The sequence below is a fragment of the Apus apus genome, chromosome 21 (genome assembly GCF_020740795.1).
Source record: "Apus apus isolate bApuApu2 chromosome 21, bApuApu2.pri.cur, whole genome shotgun sequence".
Lineage (NCBI taxonomy): Eukaryota > Metazoa > Chordata > Aves > Apodiformes > Apodidae > Apus > Apus apus.
This window is the reverse complement of record NC_067302.1, coordinates 6,959,290-6,983,419: the sequence shown is the minus strand read 5'-3', so window position 1 is coordinate 6,983,419 and position 24,130 is coordinate 6,959,290. Positions and strand designations below refer to the sequence as shown.

The 24,130-nt window shown below is 50.2% G+C and overlaps 2 protein-coding genes across 3 annotated transcripts in view; both read left to right on the top strand.

Moving 5' to 3' along the window:
- Positions 1-24,130, top strand: part of MRPS15 (mitochondrial ribosomal protein S15) — a 355,627-nt gene that overhangs the window by 95,293 nt on the left and 236,204 nt on the right. The gene's annotated exons all lie outside the window — the stretch shown is intronic.
- GRIK3 (glutamate ionotropic receptor kainate type subunit 3) overlaps positions 10,383-24,130 on the top strand; it is a 99,108-nt gene continuing 85,360 nt past the window's right edge. The window contains exon 1 of the mRNA XM_051638144.1: positions 10,383-10,497. Within this exon, the coding sequence (XP_051494104.1) occupies positions 10,383-10,497 (115 nt within the window). The remainder of the gene's footprint in view (positions 10,498-24,130) is intronic.

The following is a 24,130-nucleotide window of genomic DNA, read 5'->3' as shown; positions in this document are numbered from 1 at the left end:
AAAAGCATTCTGGGAACTGGGGAAACTGGGTGCAAAGGTAAGACAAAATTACAGTAGTCAAACAAACTAGGTTTAATTCTGGATTACTACAGGCTCTTCTTGTGACCTTGAGCAGTTCTCAGTGATTGAGGGCACGATGGCAGGGTGAGGACACAAGTGTCCTGTGCAGTGTCTGAGTTTCTAAGAGGTCTATATTCAAATGTCCAAAGCAATTTATAGCAAGAGGTACCCTTGGCATACAGCATCTCCTGGGAAATGACTGTCTAGCTGAGGTTGATCACCCTTGACTTCACCTAGAGCTGTTTACTCCCTGAGCCAGCAATTAATCCCACTGTCTCCCCACCCCTAAGGCTGGGCTGTTAAAAACACACACCCAGTAACAGCAATAGGTGCTGCTGGAGTCAGTGACATCTCTTCCCAAGTGCATCTACACACACTTCTGTCAGGTCCACTTTCCCACCAGCATAATGCAGAGCAGAGCAACAAACAAGTAACAAGCCCAAGGACCTGAGGTTTTAATAACCACAGAACCCACAGTGTACTTGCAAGGTGTCCCTGACAGATACACTTCATTGCCCAGGAAGGACCAGATCAAAACTGCAGCCTATTCTGTTAAGTCCCTTACAGCTGCATGGCTACAGCACACAACCACAGGCTGAGTTCACCAAAGCCTTTTCTTTCAGAAGAGTGAGTGTGCTCCTGTTGTGACCCTGTGCCTCCGCCAGGATCATCTTAGGATAGTTTTGTTTTGCTATGAAAGCAACACAAGTGGTGGATTATGCTTTGATGGGAGTTGAGGAGGCAGCAAAGAGCATCTCTGGACACTTCACTGAAGACAGACTAGACCCTTCAGCCCAGGAGCAGCACAGCAGCAGCTTGTTCTCCAAGGAACACCTTCTAAAGGCCTTGAGTGCTTATCTTTTTTTTAAACCAGTAAACAGCATGAGGTGCATTTTGGATTCTTCCAGAAGAGCACAATTCCTAAAATAGTGACTCCACTGGTTGCAGTAAAGGATGAGTCTTTCCCAAGAAACTCTGGAAGCATTTACTTCCCAAATTTGCCCCCACTGCAGACCACAGCTGACCTGTCATCACATTCTGCTTTTACCTAGAGAGAAGAATGCCCATGTATCCTCATGCCTCACCAAAAGGCAGTCTGTGCCTCAGAAGAGCCCTCAGTCCAAGCTACCAAATTAGAGTTCTAAAGGAACATGAGGTACCCATGGTCTCATTCTCTCACACAGGGCTGAGAGCTCCTCCAGCAGAGGTCTGTGACAGTGCCAGGGCACTGCTGCTTGGTACTGCAACACAAGCAACAACCAACCAGCTGCAAGCAAAGCTCCAAGCTTTTCCCTTTCATCCTAGCTGCCTGCGGCATTTTTCTCCTGCATGCAGAGGTCTCAGCCCAAACTCAGTACCTGTTTTCTGGAGTGCTCCCTTCCCTGCTCTCCTTCCAGCTGGGAGGACTGAGGGAGAACAGGAGCAGCTGAGCTGGACTTGGGGGTCACCTTTGCCCCTGCTGTCCCCACTGCAGGGGCCCTTCCCACGGCCCTCCCGGAGGCAGTGGGTGTACTGCTCTCTGATTGCTCTTCATTGAAGCCTCTGAATTGTGAAGCATGATTAAACCTGTCCTTAGCCACTTCAGAGTGGCAGACACTGCTGCCACGCTTCACCAGCACTTGATTTATTAGTCAGTTCTGCAAGACTTTAATCTACTTGGAGGGCTTTTTCTTTTTTTTTTTTTTCTATTTCATAAAAGGGTGTCTTTATATTTAATCTTTAGTCAAACTGCTCCTTACTTGATCTCTAAACTGTTCACAGGAGGGTCTGTATTAGCATCTCTCCAGGGCCACATCATCCCTTGGCTGTGCCAGACACCAAGCCAGAACACTTTGCTCTCACCCACTATCTAAGCTGCATCTTACTGAAACAAGTGAAATTATTATATGACAATTGTGATTGCTTTATGGGAAAGATATATATTCACTTCCAATCAAAACATAAAGACACCTGACTTCCCTGTTCCCTAAGGTACAACGTGCAGACAAGCACTAACAACCAATTCTGTGTGATTTTGACCTTCACTTATTAAGAGCAGACAGTCCAGCACAGCATCAGGCTCCCCATCCTGGGACAGAGCAGCTATCACCACAGCCAGAGCCTTCTGTGCACTGAAGTGCCTTGGGGAGAAGAAAAATGTAGGATTCTGATCAAATAAAAAACTGTGCAGAATGCATAATTTTGGCAAGACCTTGCTCTCCTTTCCCCCAGTGAATGCTTATGAAACAAAAATACCGTTATGCAAAGTTACTCACTTTTTCCTTTTATATTTTAAAAAAGCCATCACAAAATACTTCTCTGTATACAAACACTTTAAATAGCTAATGTTTACTGGACACAGTTCTGTTTTTTCCCTTTACATTAAAAAAGCAAAAGCTTCCCATAGAAAGTTATGGAAGTAAACTATAAAGAGAGGGTCATTATTTTTCCTAGGTTTTTCTCACATCAGGTTTCAATATGCAAGTCATGTTCCCATCAGGAAGGCTGTGCAGAGCACAGATACAGCCTAGTGAAGATTTTCGTGGACACCATCTAAAATAAAGCTGCATCAGCTCTGAGTTACTTGTGCTAAGACCTGCTTAAAAACCCTATTATTCTGTCTCATCACTAAAGAGAATACATACATAGAAATAGCAGTGATTAAATTTAAACAGGGTGTTTCAGATCCAAATTTAGAGCCATGAGAAGAAAATAATGACATCCTGTTCAAGGAACCTCCTCAGCCACTTCTGGGCATTGGAGCAGGGAGAGGGTGTTCCTGGCACAGCTGGGATTCACTGCTGTGTCTGTACCATCCTTCCCTGCTGGGGAAGGACCAAAGCAGCACGTGGGGTCCCAGCAGCATCAGCCAGGCCCTGAGACCACCACCCCTGGCAGTGTCACCACTGTCACTAGGGCAACTGGGAAGAACTGGGAAAGCCAGAGAACATCTTCCAAGTTACATTTCACAACCAATTTGTTTTCTGTCTTTTGAAATTCATTTTCTCTGTTTTCTTAACACCTTTAAAATACCAAATAAACATCAGATTTAAAAAAAATAATAAAAATCAGCATTTCTCTTCCTGCACTGCATGAGGGAAGCCTCCCACACTCCCCTCTCAACCCATAAATACCACACACTGCACAAACTCTTTCCAACATGAAGATGCTCTTGCTTGCTAAGCTGAAAAGCACCAACATAAACTTTGTGTGGCACTGACAGCCACAAACAACAAGTATTTAAAAGCCCAACAGGTTGGTTTAGCATTGGTTTTAAGAGGAGCCCCATGCCAGCTTAAACCAAGGCCCCAGCAGCACAGGGTCCTTGCACCTGGGTAGCCCCAGCAGGGGGAAAGCTGCTTCCATCAGAAGTTTGTAAGTTTTCCCTTTCCCCTTGTCTGTGTGAAGCCACATTTGGAGATAGGTGGTGTGGTTTTCTCTGGAACACAGTTTGGTCATGCACAGAAGCTCAAACAAACTAGGCAAGAATATTCTGGAGCATCCACATGCCAGGCAGGCACTGGGCTCCTGCAGCCAGAGGCAGGACAGGGTCAGGACCACGCATGGTCTCATTAATTCCCAACTAATTTTTCAGGCAGGGTAGTGGGAAAAGTGTTCTTTGCACTTGTTCCAAGGCCTGGGGTTGTGCTGGAATTTTATGGAAACGTTTGGAGAGGCCTAAGTAACAATACAGAGCTCAGATAGGCAGGTGCCAGATAAATCCAAGGATAATTCCAGTCTCTCAAGGCTCCTCAGAGCACAACGTGGCATGTCTTCCTCCTCCCACCACCTTCTCCTCTTCCCAAATGTGGGATCTCACAGTAGCTCATAGTCAGCACATTTTCTCTCCCACAAGCACCTACTTTTGCCTCCACATTGAACACACCTGAGCATTTCACAGCCCCTTGCCCATGGCTGATGCCCACTGCAATGGGAAAGCTGTTTTCTTCTGGACATCCCACCCCACACCCTTCCCAAGGCAGGAATGTCCTCACCCCCAGGTACATCAGGGCTTCATCTGACAAGCAATGTCCAGTCATGCCTTATTTTGTTCTGAACAGGCACAGCCAGATCCAGGCACAGCTTCCCAGCCCCACATTTAAACTTTCTCTGAATGTTATGGAACAACCCAGAAATTGGCTGTGAATTGGAAACAGGCTGGAGTTTGCAAGAGGACTGAGAAAGAAGACTGGCTGCAGCTGGCCAAATTAATTCCCAGCATAATTCCACTGAAGTCTGATTTTAACAGGCATTTGAAATAACGTGCTCTTTTCTTGCCCTTTGCATGGGTAGAGAGAAAAAAAAAGGTATTAACAACTCATTCCAAATCTTTGCATGGGTAATTAGACATGTGGGCAGTAAAGTGCCCTGTGCACTCACAGGCTGGCAGGTGCCCAACCTTCTGCTCAGCCAGTTGGTGTACTTGTACAGGAGAGAAAAGGGAGATACCCTTCCTGGGATTCACACAATGGACACGCTCTGAACCTGACAGGGCAGAAACAAATCACATAAGAATTTATCAGAAAGCTGAGGAGCATACCAAGTTGGTTTTTTTTGTAAACTGGCTCCATGTAAAGATAATTGCAAGCAGAGTCTAATTCCACAGTTTCTAATTTTCTTGTCCGAGTAAGCAGGCATAATTTACACCCATCAGTTGCAAATGGCTTCTCCCACCAATCCTAAAGATAGAGGGCTTTTTTTTTTTAAGAAAATATTATTTCCTACCTTTACAGAAAAAGGATGAAAAATACACGCAAAGCCTGTCTGACACAAATATGTATTTCCACTCAGCCCAGTTCAAAAGATCATCCTGCAGCACAGCAAAGGAAGCACTTGACAAAGCTGACTGGGCAGAACAGCTTCTCTTGTCAGGGGATGAACGTGTGGTGGGATAAAGATAATAATTTAAACTGGCCTTACTTAATAATTTGTTCCCTGTTGCCCTTTTCAGCCTGTAAGACACACTACAATTGTACACATTTGCCTGCTGCCATACAAGGCTGATGAGGAGTGGGGGCTCGGGTGGCCCCAAGCCCAGGGATGTTCTCAGCCTCCGGGCACCAAGGCAGCTCTGTCCCTGCTCACCACCACAATGTCACATCCAAAAAGGCTGGGCAGCTCTTTGCGTTCTCCCAATTTTCTGCAGCCTTGGATGCTGGGAAGCACACAGCCTCACCTCCCACAGCACCAGGTTCAAACCCAAGGTCGATCAAAGAAGTGGCTGATCAAAGGAGCCTGTACCCAAGGCTCCCACTGCCAGGGTGCGATGTGAGGGCTGCTGTGGCCACCCCAGCATGGGCACTGGCTCCACTCCCACCATCTCCCACCACCCAGGGCTCTGCAGGCAGGGACCTGCTGGGTCCCAGCCAGCTGCTCAGCTCCCACCCCACTTGCCCAGGAGGGGGTTTGCAGGAAGGCAGGAGATGCCAACAGCGGCACAGACGGGAGCAAGGCAGCCTTCAATCTGTTTAGACAATCGGGCCTCACACGTAGCTCTGATCAGAGTTTTCCCGGTAGCATTGGCCCCTGCAAACATCCCTGTACGAGCACAGGGGTGCAGCAGTTGGTACCAGCTCCCTTCTGGTTTCCAGTTTCCGCAGAGCGCTCCCGCTCTGGGGTTTGACAGGAGCTCGGTTCTCCCAGCGCGTCTGCCTGACTTCCATGGTAATATATTCAGCGGAACTGGAGAAATTTCAAACCAGCTATTACACCACAGTATGTTCCAACACAAATATATGCAGTGTAGTGCAGCAACAACTCTTCTAGGAGCGTTCCTGTGAAACACCGACCGCAGGCAGCGCCCACGCCCCTGCCTGCCCCGACCCCGCGCAGCATCTGCCCCAGCACAGGCGGCCGGGGCGGAACGGACAGGGAACACAGCCGATAAAACATTAAGTGGGCAGTCTCCAGGCATTCAAATCATCTGTCCAGCAACACACGAGTCATTTCTGGCAAGTTCCTCGGCCCCTCCCACCCCCAGAGCCGGAGATCCCGGCTGGGGTTGCAGGCAGGGGAGATACAAACGCTTTTCCCATTACAGATGAAATTCTGAGCAGGAAGCAGAAATTTTTCCTCTTTCCCCCGCTACAACAAGCGAAACGTAACATCTAATGATAAGAAGTTCGCGGGGACAAAGAGGGTTCGTCGCCGTTTGCTGCTGCAGCAGCTGCCGGGGCGCGGGAGGCACCGCCCGCCCCGGGGCTCGCACGGAGCATCGGCACCGGAGCGGGGCCGCGTCCTCCGGGGAGCCCTCGGGGCTCGTCTGTGCGATCACAGCTAGCCCCGCAGCTCATCAGCTCAACAGGAAACCCAACTGAACCTAAACTTGCCATGTAAAAACAGGACCATTCCTGCGGCGCACGCAGAGCTGCGGGAGGAGGCAGTGAGGAGCAGAGCGGGAAAAGAGCGGGGAGGAAACGAGAGCAGGGTCAGACAGGAGAGGAAGGAAAGGAGGGATTCTTCATCATGGGTGAACCTGTGAACCGGAGGCTTACATTTAATTTAGCAACCCATCAATCAAGCTGCTGGGTGTCCAAGTGAAGGGCTGGCTGGGGCTGCTTCAGTAGAGGGCACTCAAATCCCAGAAATCGGCATCTGCCAGCCCCGCTGCCTTCACTCCCCGGTATTTCAGGAGACGACTTCAGCACATGAATCTCGGTAATGTGAGTACTGGGCCTCATAACTCACATTGATTGTGGTTCTATTACAGCCGATGCATATAAATCTAAACAAAATGCAGGTGGATGTAGCTAATTCAAGCGAACCAGTTTAGATACCATTAAAAAAAAAATAAAGAGAAGCCTCCTTTTTCTTCATTAGCACAGAAAAATGCTACAACTATAGAAACGCTTATATCTCTTTCTGCAAGGTTCATACTTCTGCTGCTGCTCCAAGGCATGAATCTTATTTGAAAAGGTCCTTTGTCAATCAGCATTTTTCCCTAGATATTAATAATTTCGACCTTTTTTTCTACTTTTGCAGGCAGTTCCTTCTCATACTCAAAAATAAAATGTCTGACATTCATAGTCTTTAGAACATCCATAAATACCCAGCTTTATTTGTAGGTGAGAGAACTGAGATTTTTACACATATAAAAAACCCTAAAACACATGAGTTTCAGAGTCTTCTCCGGGTAATAAACAGAGCTCTAAATACCACATACCCTCCCTGTAAAAAAAGACAGCCTGAAAAACCTAACATATCCAAATATCCTCATGACAAACTAGGAAGGAATAACCAAGTGACTTCTTTCAAGTGGTACACTATGTTCCTGAGTTATAAATACAGCAGAGAATTTGCACTAATTGATGTACTATGAAATGATGAATTACTGCATTAAAGCTATTTTCACAGCAGTTGTGAACTGGGCAAACACCTTATGTTTTTTTGCATCACTGTAAGAAACCACAGAAGGACAGAGAAGCCCCTCTGCTAGCTTTGTCCTTCAGCAAGGCAATAACCACAGACCCCTGAATCGGGTCCAAACTCCCTTCCTCTCCCAAGGCCCGGCAGGGACTCCCACACAGCACAGCATCCCACCCAGAGCAGGGCTGGCAGCACTTACCCCAGAGCCATGCTGGGTTGGATCCCAGGTCTCACGAAGTGCTCTGCTGGTCTGGCAGCCACGTTTGCTTTTTTGCAGCCATTTTGTCTCTGCTGTAACGAGGCACTGATGACCCAGCCCCCCTACAGCTGGTGAGAGCTTGGCCAATGGCTCGAGGTCATTGCTGGCAGGTGTGGGCCGAGCAGTGCACCCACAGGTGAGGTACAAAGTCAATCCTCTTTGGTGGAAGGGGTTGGAAATAATCTAAAGCAACTATGGTGAAACATCTAAGAGGAAAAGGGTATGCAAGCCCTCAGCAAGGAGACTTGCAGCTCAGGAGCTTACCTCTGCCTGGTGTCCAGGCACACTTGGTTGGTTTGCTGTCCAACTTCTGATAAATCACTGCTCCTGTCCTGCCTTTCAGAGCAGCACACACTTCCTTTGCTGACCTACATACACAACGAGGACTATTTGTGACCTCCATACACCCATCAGATACTAATCAAGTAAGATCATAAGAAATAAACTATTTGTGCTGGTATTGGAGCAGGATCCAGAGGCTGCAGCAAAGGTTAGAGCCTTATTAGTGCCTGGTGCCAGCAAAAAGGCAGGCAGCAGCATCTTGACACTAATGACCTAACAGAATACATCGTCCTAGCTACATAGCTGCATTTTAATTTAAAGAGTGCACAAAATCTCAACCTCTTGTCCCAGGTTTCTGAAAATTAACCCATCTTCTCTACATGCTGGAGTCTGCAAAGAGTAAAAAACCATCATAGAAGAGCAAGCCCTCTCTAACATCTTCCTCCCAATAGCTTTGTGGGGCTTTTTTATCTCCAGGTGCAAAGGCTCACCAGGTTGTGACATTTAATTTTACAACAAGTCTCAGAAACAGCTGTCCTTCATTTAAGCAGTAAGTAAAGAAAATATCTTCCATGCCCTTTTGCTAAATCTTATGCTTTTTAGTGTCATGAGGGATAAAAATATCCCTCACAGGAGAGGCCCTTTTCTCTGTCTTTGGCACTGGTGAGATTCCTGCTGGCAGTCGGGGCCTCAGCCTGCCCACAATAAACTGTAACCACAGACCTCCTCAGAGCCAGAACTTTGAAGATGCTCAGCAGTGCCTCTGCCTCTCTGGCTCGAGTCTTAGGTAGGAGTAAGAAAAACTCTCCTCCTCTGTGACATAAGGCAGAGAGCCCAGCTCAGGGGTGCCTCCCCATCACCCCAGATCGAGTTTACCACAGCCCTGGTGCCCGGGGAGGCTTCAGGAGGGGGCAGTTACACCAGCGTCTCCAAGAGGGGCTGGTCCTGCCACGGGCGTGCAGATCCCCCGGGATTCTTCCTGCTTTTCCTTCCCATTTTGTGACGACAGCTCTCAGACACCCTGGCCGACCCCTCACTGCTGCTGCACAGAAGCAGCCAGAGACCAGACACCACGGCGATGGGCACGCCGGGGTCCCCCCTCCTCGGGGGCTCTGCCCCACTGCAGTGCTCAGCCCCCTTGCTGTCTGCTCTCCGGTGCAACACCCGCGAACCTTGAGTTCGAGACCCATAATGATTTGCTTGTGCCCCCTCCTCCAGTTCACACGTTCAGGCTCAGGGAGGCTGGTCCGGGACGGGTGAGGACAGGGGCAGGTTCCCCCCGGCGCGGAGCACGGCGAGTTAGTGCTGGGGAAAGCGACGGAGCAGGGAAATGAAAAGGATGAACCGATACAGAGTAATAGTATGTTTGTAGGAAAATTAAAGATTTGCTCTTCAGATGTTCCAGGCGATGTAGTTAGCAGACAGCTGGCAAATGGGAGCGATTGGAAATGATGGACTAGATCAAATTATTTAAATGAGAAAAAATAAATTCGCTCCAGCCTAGCCCAGCGAGTTGACAAAGCAGCCTACTTACGTGCTGCATGTGCAGCCCTTTGTCTCTGTCACCGAGGTCATTAAACTCGCGGCTGCGGAGCCCGGGCTGGGCGGGAACCGCTGGCGGGTACCGCGCTCCAGCGGCCCCGGCCCGACCCCCGGTACCCGCCCGGGTACGGCCCCGGCGATGCTGCCCTGCCTCACCTCGGCGGCGGGGCTGTCGGGGACACAGGGGACCCTGGGACCCTCGGGGACATAAGGAACAGCGGGACCCCCGGGAGCTCGGACGACACCGAGCACCCTGGGATCTGCGGGCCAGGGCGCCGTCGGGGGCAAAGGGACGGCGGCCCCCGGGGCTGCCGGAGCCCCCGGTCCCCTGATTCCCCCGCCCTGCCGAGGGTCCCCGGCTGCCTCCCACCCCGCGCCCGCCGACGGCGCTGCCCGGCGGGACCCGCCGAGCCGGCCCTGGGCTCTCCCCGGGGGAGCGGGCGGAGTGTGCGGCGCCGGGGTGTGTGTGTCAGGGGTGTGTGTGTCAGGGGTGTGTGTGTCAGTGTGGGGGTGTGTGTGTGCACGCTCCACTCCGGGGCTTTGCGCGAGCCGCGCGCATCAGCGGTAGGAGGGGACAGAGCCGCTCCCGCGGGCGCACCGGCAGCCCCGGCTCCGCAGGTGCCGCCCGACCGGCACCGGCACCGGCACCGGCACCGCACGGCTCGGCTCGTCTCGTCTCGTCTCGGCTTGGCACGGCGTGGTGCGGCTCAGTTGGGCTGGGCTGGGCACGGAGCGGCTGCCGCGGGACGGGCCGGCGCGGCCGCACTAAGATGTGCCATGAGCGGTCCGGGCTCGGCGCCGACCGGCCGCTCCGCCTGAGCCCCGGGCAGCAGCCGCCCGCTCCCCCGCTGCCCCTGGGGCCCTAGGGCCGCCCCGGCCCGCGCCCTCCCCAACGATGCCCCATCTCTGGCCGGCTCTCCGCGGCGTGCTCTGGGAATACTGGGCAGCGCTCCTGGTCGGCGGCTTCTGGGGCCAGTGCTCGCACGGGATGCCGCATGTCATCCGGATAGGTAAGGCCGCCTCTCCCGGCGGGGACGGGCCGGCAGCGGCGGCGACAAGTTCGGGGCGCGGTGCCGGAGCGGGGGACGCGCTCCTCGGGGCCGGGAAGGAGCGGAGCGGGGCCGGGCGCGGTGCCTTGGGGGCAGCGTCCCGGCACCGAGGGCTGCCCTGCCGTGGGCATGGTGCGACGGGGGTGCTGGGCACTGTGAAGAGAGGAGAGGGGGGTGCTGAGCCCCCGGAGAGAGGGGGTGCTCTGCCTCGGGAGAGGGGAATGCTGAGACCCCAGAGAGGGGGGTGCTTTGCTCCCGGAGAGGAGGGATGCTGAGCATGCTACGAGGAGGGCTGCTGTGTTCCTGGAAAAGGAGATGCTCGGTGCGAGGAGAGGAGCCGTGGCAGCGCACAGAGGGTGCTGTGCCGCTGCGGAGGGGTGTTTGCCTGCTGCAATAGGGGTGCTGTGCAGAGGTGCTTTGACCCAGGGGCAGAGATGCCCGGCAGCGCGAGCCCCACTGCCCGGGGGACACCGAGGGGCTGGGTACACCAGAGCTGCTGCTGAGGGCCAGGGGTGTTTCATTGAATTGCTGAAATTCTGGGGAAAATTAATTTTTAATAATGTTACATAAAGTAATTGCACAGATAACAGCTTGGGAAAGAGTCTACGATCTTTCTTTTTCTAATTAAACGAGATATTTGTTTCAAGCATGTCGTGTAAAGAACAGTGCTGGTTTCCTCTTATATCCCATGTACTTTGCCATCTGCACACATTCCCAGGGATTTGCTGTCTGCCCAGTAAAAATTATAAGGAGAGGTTTACCTGTCTTTTCAGGGACTAAATTCTAACACAGAGAAACTAGTGAAAACTGGATAGATTGGTGAATACTGTAAAGTTAAAAAAAAAGGGTCTTATCCCAGTGCAACTGCACAGCAGCAATGAGAAAGCCAGTAAGAGAAAAATGCCAGTCCTGAGGGACTTCTGCTTTCTGACATGAAACACTGTCACCTCCAGCAAGGTTTTGAGCAACTGCATGGCCTGGATTGTCTCCCAGACAAGGGCTTGATTCCTGCAGGGTGAACATGGGCTCTGCCCTGCACGTCTGTGAACAAGGCACTCCAGGCAGACGTGTCCTATGCATGCTGTAGTGCCAGGAATGCGGGTGGAAAAGGTTAATGGACCCTCTGCTGGGGCCTGGGCCCTGGCACCTGCTGAACCTTCACGAGAGCCAAGCTGCTTGGTATGCTCAGCCACAGCCCAGCACAGCTGGAAGTGTTTCATGTGACAGAAACCCACCCCCAGAAAAGCTCCTGTGGATGCTGACGGGGCTTTGCCAGCACCACTGGGTGAGCAGGGAGGAGGGTCCTGCAGCACAGCCCCTCCAGCCCATCACCAGCCTGTTCCCACCAACAGCACCCAGCACCACAGCTGTGTTTCCCACCCAAGTGGGTCCCAGGGTACAGATCCCCATTGGGACACCACAATCTACATGCCCAGGGGTCCTGCTGCAGCTGGGGTGCGGGGCTTGCAGCTCATCCTGTTTTCGGCTTGCCAGCAGTGGGCCTGATCCTGGGCAGGCAGAGCCTGAGAGCTGCCAGGCTGAGGCTCTGAGGGGCAGCTGTGCAGGCTGGGGGTGCTGCTGAGAGCCCTGGGAATAGCAGCGGTGCTTGTGGGAGACACTCAGGCCCAGGAGTATGTGGAGATGTTTAGCCTCAAGTCCAGGTGCCTCAGTTGTCCCGAAAATGGATTTTCTAGACAGGCATCAAAGCAATTGCACAAAAGGATAGAGGAGCTTTCAACAGAGGAACTGCTGCCAGCCCTTCCCTGAAACCACTCGGCTTTGCTGATGCTCTGCTCCCCTTTGCCTGGAGCTTGGAGGCTGCCCCAGGAGCAGGGCACTGGGCTGGTGTGAATGCAGTGAGGCAGGATGGCAGGGAGGCAGGCAGGGAGGAGGCAGGATGGCAGGGAGGCAGGCAGGGAGGCAGGAGGCAGGATGGCAGGGAGGCAGGATGGCAGGGAGGCAGGCAGGGAGGCAGGCAGGCAGGCAGGAGGCAGGATGGCAGGGAGGGAGGCAGGAGGCAGGATGGCAGGGAGGCAGGCAGGCAGGGCTGCCCGCCGCAGGAGCAGGGCTGTGCATCGCCCCTGCCAGCGCTGCCGTGCCTTCTGCAGGAAATACCAGAACATTCAGCACCTCGTTTAGCCTTTTCCTTGATCAGTAAAATAAGAAACTTACGGATCAGAAAAGGCTCTAAACGGGGCTGCAAGGGGACCTGTGTTTGACTGTGCTTTCAGCTAAAACTGGCACTGTTCTGACCTCTTTTTCAGCCCACTGGAAAATTGCAGCCTTCCCCCCTGCATTAATTTGTGCAAAGCTGCCCTAGCTTTCAAGTAGTTGTTTTAATTGCTAGGTTATGCCAAGAACTGGAGAAAATAAGTATTGTTTCAGAACTGAAAATCAAATCAGAGAGAAAACAGGTAACTTTTCAAAGCTCTCTTGTTTTCCTACAAAGCTGACTATTAAAGCAAATACAGGGAGAGATACCTAAGAAATGGAAGGAAAAGCCAAAAGCACTTTCTCTCACGAATAAAATATAAAGATTTATTCTACACATCTGAACATACTCTATGCATATACAGGTACAAAGAAAATCAGTGCCTTATTGCTAGATTTTTTTCTATTAAGTTGGAGTTTGTATCTGAAGATTATTCAACAACTGTCCAATTATTATGCAATCTGTTAATATTTGAAATCGCTGTATCAGAAACCACCACCTACATCCGCTGCAGGCTCAAGGTGCTCGATTCAGCTCCAAGTTATTCTGCTGTAAAGACAGGTAACTGTAATGGTGTGAGTGGAGTTACTCCATGTTTACACCAGGGTGACTGACAGCAGTCTGTGATGCTGCCAGCCCTGACTGCGGATGAGATCCGTGAGATTACACCTGTTATTAAGTGCTGCACTGAGCAGCTATTTGCAAGATCATGCCCCTCATACACTAAAAGCAGTGAGTGCAAGATGATGAAGCTACTGCCGATAGCCTATTTATCTAACCTTTCTCTTAGATTAAAAGCAGTAGTAACACCCCTTCAGAGTGACAGACGAGAGCGTGATGCCATTTTGCCAGGGCAGGGCAGGATGCGGGGTGAGGCGGGATGTCTGCGGGGAGCCCGGCTGCCCTCCTGGAGCCCCACCAGGAATCAGGCAGAACGATTATTTTGATGGATGATGTGTTAGCCAGATAGACATGCAGATCACATGGGTGCTGACGGTGGGAGATTAATGAGCAATTGTAAAATATAGACCTCAGGAGCCATCAATCCCATTAGAGCATTTGCATTTGTTGATTAGTGGGTTTGTTTGTGTTCAACTGCTGCTGAGGGGGTGACGCCAAAACCAGGCAGCCCCGCTGCCATCCTTCCCCTTGGCCACCCCAGCTCCCGTGAGGAGAGCAGCAGAAGTGGCACCTGCCACCCTTCTGCCATCCCTGTGCAGGCAGGGGTGACAGGCAGGGTCCCCAGCCCATCCTGCACTTGTGTCTGTGCTCCCCTGCCTCTCACTCACTGTGTCCTTCCTCTGCAGGAGGAGTGTGCTCTGCCTGGGAGGGATTTCATTTTGCTTTCTCCATTTTTAAAAGGAATCACCTTCACCTCTGGGATTTTGCTCTTGTTCTGGTGTTTTGACTAAGGTTATATCCCTGCTGATATTTGTGGGCATAATTATACCTCAAGCATGTTTGAAAGTCCCACTCCTGTATCTCTAAAGTCTCTGTGAACAGGATGGGGCTCCAGCTAAGCCTTTAAACAAACAGTCCTGCATGGAGGAATTTACCAGGTTTATTTCTTGTAGTCTCTTTCTAAGCTGTGTTTGCATAGAGAAGGGGTCAGGGCATCAATTGCTTGTATGACTTGCAAGTAACGCAGAAAAGACAATCAAATAGGATTGGAGTCTGTGTGGAAAAAAAAATAATCATTGATTGTTTTATATAAATATACAGAAAACAAATTCTGTGGGTAATTTTCCTCCTCTGTGTGATTGGCTTTTCTGAGGCTTATTATGCCTGTCTGGAATCTTATTTTGAAATCACCTTCCCACACTCTGCAAACCAAGTCTTATTTTTAAAAATAAAGGCAAAAGCAGGCTTTTCCAGGCAGGGAGAGGCAGTGCCCAGGGCTGGGAGCTGCATGCCGTGGGGCAGGGCAGTGCTGGAGGGGTAACCCTCAGACAGGCAGGGGAGTCTTTTTCTGCTCAGCTCAAGCTCGACGATCAGCCTGGGCAGTGTCCTTCGGGGTGTCCTCCAAAAAATGGGCATTCCACAGAATTTCTCTCCATGGCCGGTGAGGGGATGGGACATGGCGGGGCAGGAGCAGGCAGAAACGGAACTAAGATGGATACGTTTCCCCCTCCCAAAGCAAACGGCTTCAGAGACGCAGGTTCACAGCACCTGAGAGCAGCTGCGGGACAGAACTGGTCCCCTGGGATCCTCCTGGGGGCAGCTGGGCTGCCCCCGGCCCTGCCCGCACCCCCGGCCCTGCCCTTCCCGCAGCAGCCGCCCCCGAGCGGCGGTTCCCGGCCCGGGAGCACCGGGGGAAGCTGCAGCGGCTCCGGTGCCGCCTTCCACGGGGTGTGGGAGATGAGGATCTGCCCCGAACCCCCCTGGCCGCGCAGGCTGATGGGCTGCTGCAGGATTCTGCTTTCTGCATTTTCACTCTTACAAGTAAAGTGCTATTTTTTTGTTTGGTTTTTCCTGTTTTTAAATCCCTCTGTTGCCGTTGTACTTTCTCCTGCGTTTCCATGTGTATTTCTGTAGCCAAGCACCCATTGCTCAAGCATTTAATGGTTGATAAAGTTATTTCAGGTCATGAGATGCTTTGTGTGTTAGGTAACATATTCTAGTAATTTCAGCAGGATATAAGGGTGGCAGTGTAAATTGTTTGGTGGCAAATTAATTTTGAATACATTTGAATAACAATGTTACCTCTTTATCGCAGAATAGTCTAATTATTTTATCTTGGCATCCTCTTGAGAACTTCATACAGGAAATTAAGATCAAACCACCAACCAGAAAAAAAAAAAATAGACCCTCATTCATCCTAGGGCAGGAATACGGCCAAAATACACAGCCCTACTTAGTGCCAGGCTGCTTGCTCAGAGCGGGCACGTTCCCCAGGGCGTGCACCAGCACATCGACAGCCCCCCGGGCTGGAAGGCAGCAGATTTGTGAGAATTTGTGTGGACGTTGTGTGCATGGGTGGAGGTGGGCACTCTGCCCCAGGGACACACACACCTTGGCAGTGACAGCTGCTGGCTCCTGCTGCATTGCCCCTCTTGGTTTTATTACCTGCCGGTGCAAATCCACTGCCACCACTTCTAAACTCACTTCTCCACCTCTGGATTTTTTTACTGATGAAACTAAGCAAAGGTTGATACTATAAGAAGATTTCTGTAAAGCCTTCAGTCATGCACAGAATAACATGAAAAGTCATTCACTCCCCAGCAAAGTTGGGTCTCTCTTGCTCTGGTAAACAAAGAGCTCCTTTGGCACAAATCAGAAGGTTCACTAAATTAGCAATCCCAAATTAACTCCAGCTCCCCCCATGACCTGCTGTCCCTGCCATGCCCATGGTCAGCTGGGCCAGCACTGGCCCAGGGCTCCATGCCTCGCCAGCACCTGCTCCAGGCCACCTTCCTCCTTCCAGCTCCTAACGCTGCCCTCCTCTAGTAGCTATCATCACTGATTTCCAAGCATTTGCATGGAGTAGCTCTGCCAGAATAGCTGTGATGCTGGAGTCTCTCAAGGAGACACAGTATCAAATAAAACCCGACACTGCACAGTCTGTTTGGAGCAACATTAAGCCTCGTAATCCAATGTACTGCGTTTCTTCACCAGTGCTGCTGTGCAATCTCCCTTCCCTCATTCTGGCTAGAGGTTTAATGTGATGCCGTCTAGACTCCTTTTTTCCTTTGCATACTTAGAAGACAGGCTGCTGGAAGTCTCAGGGTAAGGCAGATAATGAGTTGAAAGCACTAGAACTCCATCAGCAAGGGGGAAGAGAAGCAGACGCTGGAGAGGAGCTGAGGGCTGAGGAAACCTGCGCGATGGCGATGTTGCCAAAGGGAAGAGCTGTGAGCTGAGCAGGGCTCATCTCAAAGCCACGAGAACTGAAGTTGCTGTGCCTGCAGATGTTGCTGTGTGCTGTGTCTGCTCACGGGATCCTGACACTCCACTGGGGAGCCTGGGGGGCTCTGTGCCCCTTAGAGACTTGTTTTTTCAGGCAGGAATTGCCCCGGTTTGATGCAGAGGGGACTTAAGATGTGATGGGGCTTCATGTGGCACTGCTGTTGTTCATTACCAGTAAAAGCAGGGATAATGTGCTGGTATTTATCACTCATAATAAAGCCTAAAATACATGCAGGTCACAAGAGCTCTGAAAGCAGGTGGAAGGTTCAGTTCTGTGCTTTGTCTTTGCTTCAGCATCAGCTTTTCAGTGTGGCTGCCTCTGTTAACCCTTTCTGCTCCAGCCACCCCCCTGCCTGAGCTTCCCCTGACACTGCAGGTTTGCACTGAGACACTCGCCATGTTGAGTGTTACCTGAGTGTTCACCAGCATCAGCTATCGTGCTTTAAATCTGCAGCAATGTTTAAATACACAAATACATTAATATACAAATGTGGATCCTACTGCTCCATTATTTCTGGGAGGGAGGAGAATCAGGAAAATGCCATTTGGCTGCACACACCAGGCAGGAGAGCTGTGGGGTGCCCCTGTGTCAGTGCCAATCCCCAACACTGCTCTGAACCTGCCCCCATGCCTCTCCCAAACTCTTCAGCCTCTGCAGCACTGTAAATAAGGGCAGGTGAGCACACATGGCACAAGCCTTTGTCCACCTGGTGCCGGACCCCAGCGCTGCTGGGGAGGGTCTGGAGAGGCCCCCTTGGTGCCTGGCTCAGCCCTGCCAAGAACTGATGCACTGAAGATTCACCCACCTGCAGACAAAGCCCCACTTTTCTTTTTCTTTGAAGTACAGCCTGACCTTCCTGCTCAAGTCACGCTGAGTCTAACACCAAAGTACGGAATATTTGCACCTTGGATTAGGAGTTCAGTCTGTGTAGTTACTGAGTCAGAAAAACATCCCTCCTCAGGGAAGTTTTTCAGCAGACAAGATAAACCAGCTAATATTGAGGGAATAAAACAAAGACTTAACGTTACACAAATGTTCAGATGGTTCTTGACTCTGGGACTTGCACTTTGCTCATCACCCTGGAGGCTGGGCACCCATGGATGCTCACTGAGGGTGTGGGGATGCCCGGGTACCAGAGCACTGAGCACATCACAAAGGCTTTTGAGACAGGTTGATTTAAATTAGCCTTCCATCCTTGATGTCTGCAAACAGCAGCTTCAGGAGCATTCATTAGTGCCACTGCAGCAGTTCAGGTTATAATGGTGGTTCATATGTCCAATAAGGAATGGGAAGGGGACATTGACTGCTCTTGCATAGGCCACTGGATACTCATTAGCTGGTAATGACATTTGACTGCTACAGCATGTCCTTTGTTCAGACTGGGGACTTAGAGGTGAACAGACCCGCTCTTTGAACTCACCAGTACCCAGGTGAGTAGGAACATAAGCCGTTCTTAAAATAACAGAGCTGGTGCTGCAAAATCCAAATCTGACTGAAGATGTGGAAGTGTATGGTGAGAGAACCAGCATTAGCTGGGGGCGGCTCTCCCCACTTTAATGAATAGACGGCTGTCATCGCTTCCTTGTCTTCCAGAGTGAAGCAGTAAATAAAATCTGGTATAACCCACAAATTTAGCTGAGTTACGGCTGTCTATTGGGACTGAAGTGTGAGACTTGTTGGGTGGTTTTGCAGGGAATCCAAAGCACACAAAGGCAGTCACAGCAGTGATTGCCAGTTCCACCCCTGGAGCACAGCGCCTGCCTGAGCACCCCAGCAGTTATCCCGGGGTGCAGCAGAAGTTGTAGGTTAGAAACAGAGCTGGAAAGAGGTTAGGAAACCTGGAAACATGTTGGGAACGAGACAAACGGCTGCACCAAAAGCTCAGCAGAGGATCTGAGAACAGATTTTTGTGTGAAGGAGAGAAACAGATCTTGCTCGGGGAGCTGCATGCACGCCCCCTCCCCCAGCCCTAGCCTTGCTCTCTGGGCACCTGCACCTGCCTTTTCGCTGCCTGCACCACGCTGCTTGCTCTGTGCTGCCTCTTCACTGCCCTGCGTGCAGGGCTGCCATGCCTGGGAGCTGCAGGACAGGCAACTGGTTTCATTGCTGCCCAAATAAAGGTTTTCTTTACCCCAACAGGTGCTGCTGGCTCTGAATCGCTCTGATTCATGCCTCACTGGAGGGGAATTATTAATCTCTCATATTCTGCACAAGGGTGGCTGGTCTGTATTTTCTAGTAAGAATTGGAGCAGATCGAGCCCATTCCCCAATGGTTTCTACACAGAAAGAGCTCTGCCAGTGCAAGAGCACTGCTGCTCCTTGGGTGACACCTGACCACACCAGGGGGAACGACAGGGTCTGGATCCTCCATACTGGAGGAGGAAAGACAAGGCATCCTTGAGGAGCACGGTACCAGCTACTCTATCATTGCCATCTTTGCTTTCTGCTCTACAGCATGAGCAGCAGAGTTGCTTGGGGAAGAAGGTGGTTTCCAGAGGATTCATGGATTAGCCTCTGGGGCAGTGTCAGACCTGGAGGACACTCAGTAAATAACATCTTGCAGCAGTTTTCAATCACTGTCAGCACATGAGTTGGAGCAGTTGCTCCATTTTCTGTGTTGGGAGTCACAGGAACATTATGGCACCGGGATGGGACCTGGAGATTTTTAGAACTAACTCAGCTGGGCAATATCCTAGTCATGATTTGCAGGAATATTTGTATTCTTTCCTCCAGATTCCTATTACAGGAAGTTTATCACAGGCCATTTCCAGCACATTCCCCAAAGACAGTATCCAGCCATTAGGTGTTTCCCTTCTAAGGCATGGCTGTTAGCTTAGCTCTTGCAGTTATTTATTAACACTGCTATAAGGCATTTTAGTGACATGCTTTCCCTGAGGTTTTTAAAAGCTTCTGACTTTACCTAGTCCCTGCTCCTTTCCCTCAGAAGCAGAAGCAAGTTCACTACCAAGAAAGAAATATGAGACAAACCTGCCAAAACCAGTCTCAGAAAACCTGCTGGCCAAGTCTCCAGAGGGACACTGAGGCGGATGGTTTCTCTGAGTCTTAGACATTCAATTTTTCATTTCAGTTTTCCTTTGTTCTCCTTTTTTGTTCTGATTCCTGTGATGTTCCTGCTCCCTCTGCTTTTCCCTCACTCCTCACCCTGGAGCTGGGTCCCCCTGCCCTGTCCCCCTGCCTGCTGGAGCACCTGCCCTCACAGGAACAGCCGGAGCAGCCTCACCAGGAAGGTTCACTTCTTTTAGAGAGATTTGGGAAGGAAACCTGGTCATTTAACACCACAGAAATGCAAAATGTTCCTTCATTGGATGTGCAACAGAAGGTATACAAAAAAGTAAAAGCTTTTTCCTTGCCTGGGCAAGACAGATTTATAATATTTTCTCCTTCTTTTTTAACACTGGATTCCTAGTGCAGATGGTGATTCACTGAATAATCAATTTCCTTATCTATGTAATACACTAGAGTGATCCATCAATGCCAGACAATCAATCCAGCTTGGGATTTTAAGTGTGTAAGAGTGTATTTATTTGTACTTGTATATATATTTTCATCTTGTAGCACTGTCAGGCCAAATAACATCTCCCTTTCTGTGCTCCTTTTCCAGTGACTTTTGTTTATGGTGTGTAGAAGAAAATCATGACATTATATTACACCTTGTAAGTTTTACAGTACTTGAGAGGTTTATGCAGTATGAATGTAAAGGGCAATGCAATAATGCAAAGGGCAGGGAGACATTTTTAAGCACAGAGGATACACACAGAGCTGCAGAGATAAATCTGGGTGGATAATCATCCCACAGTGTCTCTCCTATTTATGAGAGAAAAAAACACTCACTGCACATCATGCTTTGGGTCGCTTTTGGCCTGGTCTCTGGCTCTGCTTTGCATTATAGGCTGCTTAAATTGTTCTTAATCTACCTTGGGCTCTGGTCCCCAGCACACTGGGTCACTCTTGTGACTCCCCATCCCTCAGTGGTATGTTGGTCTGTCCAGTCCAAGGACCTGAGTAAATGGAAGATCATTTGCCTGTTCTCTGTGAGTTGGGAAAGAGTTGGTCTCAAGAATTAACTATGGTAGGAAGAGGTACCAAAATTACCAAGCCTGAAGCTTACAGATAGTTTAGGTGAGGAAGAAGAGCCTGGGCCCACAATCTCAGTTTGGGTATTTGCTGCTGGCATCTGCTCAGTTTGAGCTGGGCAGAAAATTGCTAAGAACAGATCTGGGGGTTTAGCAAAGTGACTGTCCATACAAGGATGAAAACATGACTTCTTAAACAATCTTAAACTTTTAAAATGTGATTTCTTAAACAATCAAGCAATGAATCCTTCTCAAATGGGAATATTCAGAATTCAGTATTTGTAATTAGCCACAGAATTGGAGACAAAATGCCATTACTTTTTGAGGTCAAGATAAGTTCTATACATAGGTCACTGTTCCATGTGCTTCATTCAAAATCCAATTTGTTTTGCGGGCCTTCGATGGCAGCAACACTGATTATTATGCTATCTCCACATGTTCAGTACTTTCTGTTGCAGGGGAACATTTTGCCTTAATTACTTTCAGTTTTAACTGTCTGGCACAGAGACAGAATTTTCCTGATTTGAACCATCTCATCAGAAGTTGAAAACAGAACTGGAGATGGGGACTCTGTAAGTGCAGTGAGCCCTGAGGAGCTCCCAAGGTGCAGAAGCAGGCTGATGCCTCGGGTCTTGTTTCCCATTGCAGGGCACTGGGATGAGCAGAGGGGAGAGGGAGAAGCCACAGGAAAATCCTCCAAATCCTTATTCCTTTCCCCTGGAGCTCAGTTCTGCAGAGCTGGAGCCTCACCAGTGCTCGCCACAGAGACCTGCACCTCCTGCAGCTCCCGGTGCCACCACTGATCCTCTCCTGCCATAATGCTATTACCATTTCAGGCTGAAACAGGGACTTGTAAAAAGGAAGCTCTTGGTTTAAATTTCTGGTCTATAAAATCTTAAAGAACTGTTCTTCCTTTATAGGGAAAGAAAACCATTTTCTTCCTCATTTTATGCACTTTTCTTCTTACGAATTTTTATTTCTGCAAGATCAGTTTTTTGTCGTTTTTGAAGAAATTCAAAATGAGTCCTTGGATGTGTAGCCTCAGGGTGATATTTAGGCTTGGCTTGTAACATTTGAATGGAAATAGGATCTTTAGCTTCTTTTCCTATTCACCTGCATCGCAGGGAAGGGGTTATGCAGAGTGGGGTGCTCTTAGATAAGCCAGTAGCAGTTTTTAGAATGTAGAGCTTGTCTTTGCACAGATTATCAAGTTCACTTAAGGTTAGAGTTATAAATAAAAGTGTCAAATATAAACAATCACCTGCTTCTCCAGCAGCCCCCTTCAGTCCCAGGGGTGTGTTTCAGTCAACAAGACTGACTGTGTACATGTGCCCATCTGTTTATAAACCAATCAGTAAAAAGACAGTTATATCCATATTTACGTAATTTTCTTACACATTAATGTGGTGACAGTGATTTGAGGGAAAACATAAAGTATTTTCTTGTCTGCAGTTAACTTTGTATTAAGTGTGGCAACTTCAGCTGCTGGATCCATGTCCTCCAATTAGAGGGAGAGCAATGGCACACTGAAGTCTGAAACCCTGCCTCATTTGCATATCCGTATCTTTACAGTGTGAATTCACATTTTTTAGTACTTTCTGCAGGCAACTCTCACCTAATTCAGGCTCACTCTCTTTCCTTCTATCTCTCACTCCAAGGATCCCCCCTTATACTCTGAAGCAACAACCTCCACAAGCCAAAGAGCCACAAGCCCCCCCAGTCCCTGCTCAGGTTTTACCCCTGGCAGATGTGCCCTCAGTCCTGCCCCAGCCCCTGCAGCCCCCGCAGCCCCCAGCCCCTGCAGCCCCTGCAGCCCCCAGCCCCAGCCCCTGCAGCCCCCAGCCCCTGCAGCCCCTGCAGCCCCCAGACCCAGCCCCTGCAGCCCCTGCAGCCCCCAGCCCTGCAGCCCCTGCAGCCCCCAGCCCCTGCAGCCCCCAGCCCCTGCAGCCCCTGCAGCCCCCAGACCCAGCCCCTGCAGCCCCTGCAGCCCCCAGCCCTGCAGCCCCTGCAGCCCCCAGCCCTGCAGCCCCCAGCCCCGGGTGCTGAACTCCACCCCTCACAGGCAGAGGGAAGAAATTAACGCAGTTCAAATCTCGAATGAGCTGCACTTTCTCCTAAGAAAAAACTGCATTCCCCGGCTTCCCCAGCAGCTGGTTGGGATGTTCCCCCTTGCCAGTGCTTGGAAACAAAACGCTCCAGATGCTCCTTGCTTCCTAGAGGCCCGTGGAGGTGCCACCAGCCTGGGTGACAGCAGAGCTCCCTGAGCCACGCGCTGCCCCCAGGTCCCCTGGCAGTTTGTCCCACCAGCCCAGCAGCCTTTGACTGCACTGCTAAGGTCATTCTGGGTGGTTACGTGAGTCTTTGTGCTTTGTGGGGAAACTTATTTCCATATGAATTATGAAAGTTTATGACAACAAGACTGTAATTCGTAAATTATTATGACAGCAGCATTTTGAAAGAAAACACAGAGAAACCAAGGTAATAAAACTTGCCATTAAGGGAGTGGACTTTTGAGTCTGGAAAGAATTCTCATCCATGGATTATTTATGATCATTACACACCAAAATGTGTTTTTGCATTTTTATTGCTAGCAAATTACTTGGAAACCCACTAGGGAGCTAACGATTTTTCCTTTGTGGCCATGCTACTTCATTTTGGTTTCTCATATATACACTTTTGCTACCAGTTAAGCCATCACTTTTGATTTATAATAACAATAATTACTTCTAAATAGCCTGGATGATAGAGGGTTAACTGTCCTTTGGTTTCAGCTGACAAAAACTACATGACAGTGATGGATTCCAAAGGGAGAGTGGCTGGTGGTGCCTGAGCAGGTTTTCCTCTGGATTGCTCTAGTGGTGCTAACTACCTCTAATGGGGAGCACGGGTTATTTATGTTTCTCAGCAGCTTCTCATTAATTCTACAGTGCACTTGGTTAAGATTCCCAATTTCTTGACTTCTTCATTAGCGTTACCTGCTCAACAGTGCAGAGCAATGGAAGTGGTTACTTCAGAGAGGAGCGCTGGAATTCAGGTTCCTTCACATGAGAGGAGCATGAAGCTCTGGGTGGCTCCCTTGGGATGGTGGGAGCAAGGACAATGCAGAGACCTTTCAGCGGTGGGGCCGGTGGGTGGGGATGTGGTGCCTGGAGCAGCTGGTCCTGCACACCCCCTGCTCTGCACACTCCCCTGCCCATCCTGCCCTGCCCATCCTGCCTCTCTGCTCCGGGCCAGCTGCTGGCGCTGAGGTGTCCTGGATGTGACCCTGGTGGCCCAGCTGTTCCCCTCTCCATCACAGGGGGCTTCACTACCAGGGCTAGCACAGGTCCCTGTGTGCAGAGGCTCTGGGTTCTTGTCAATGACAAACCCACATACAACTAA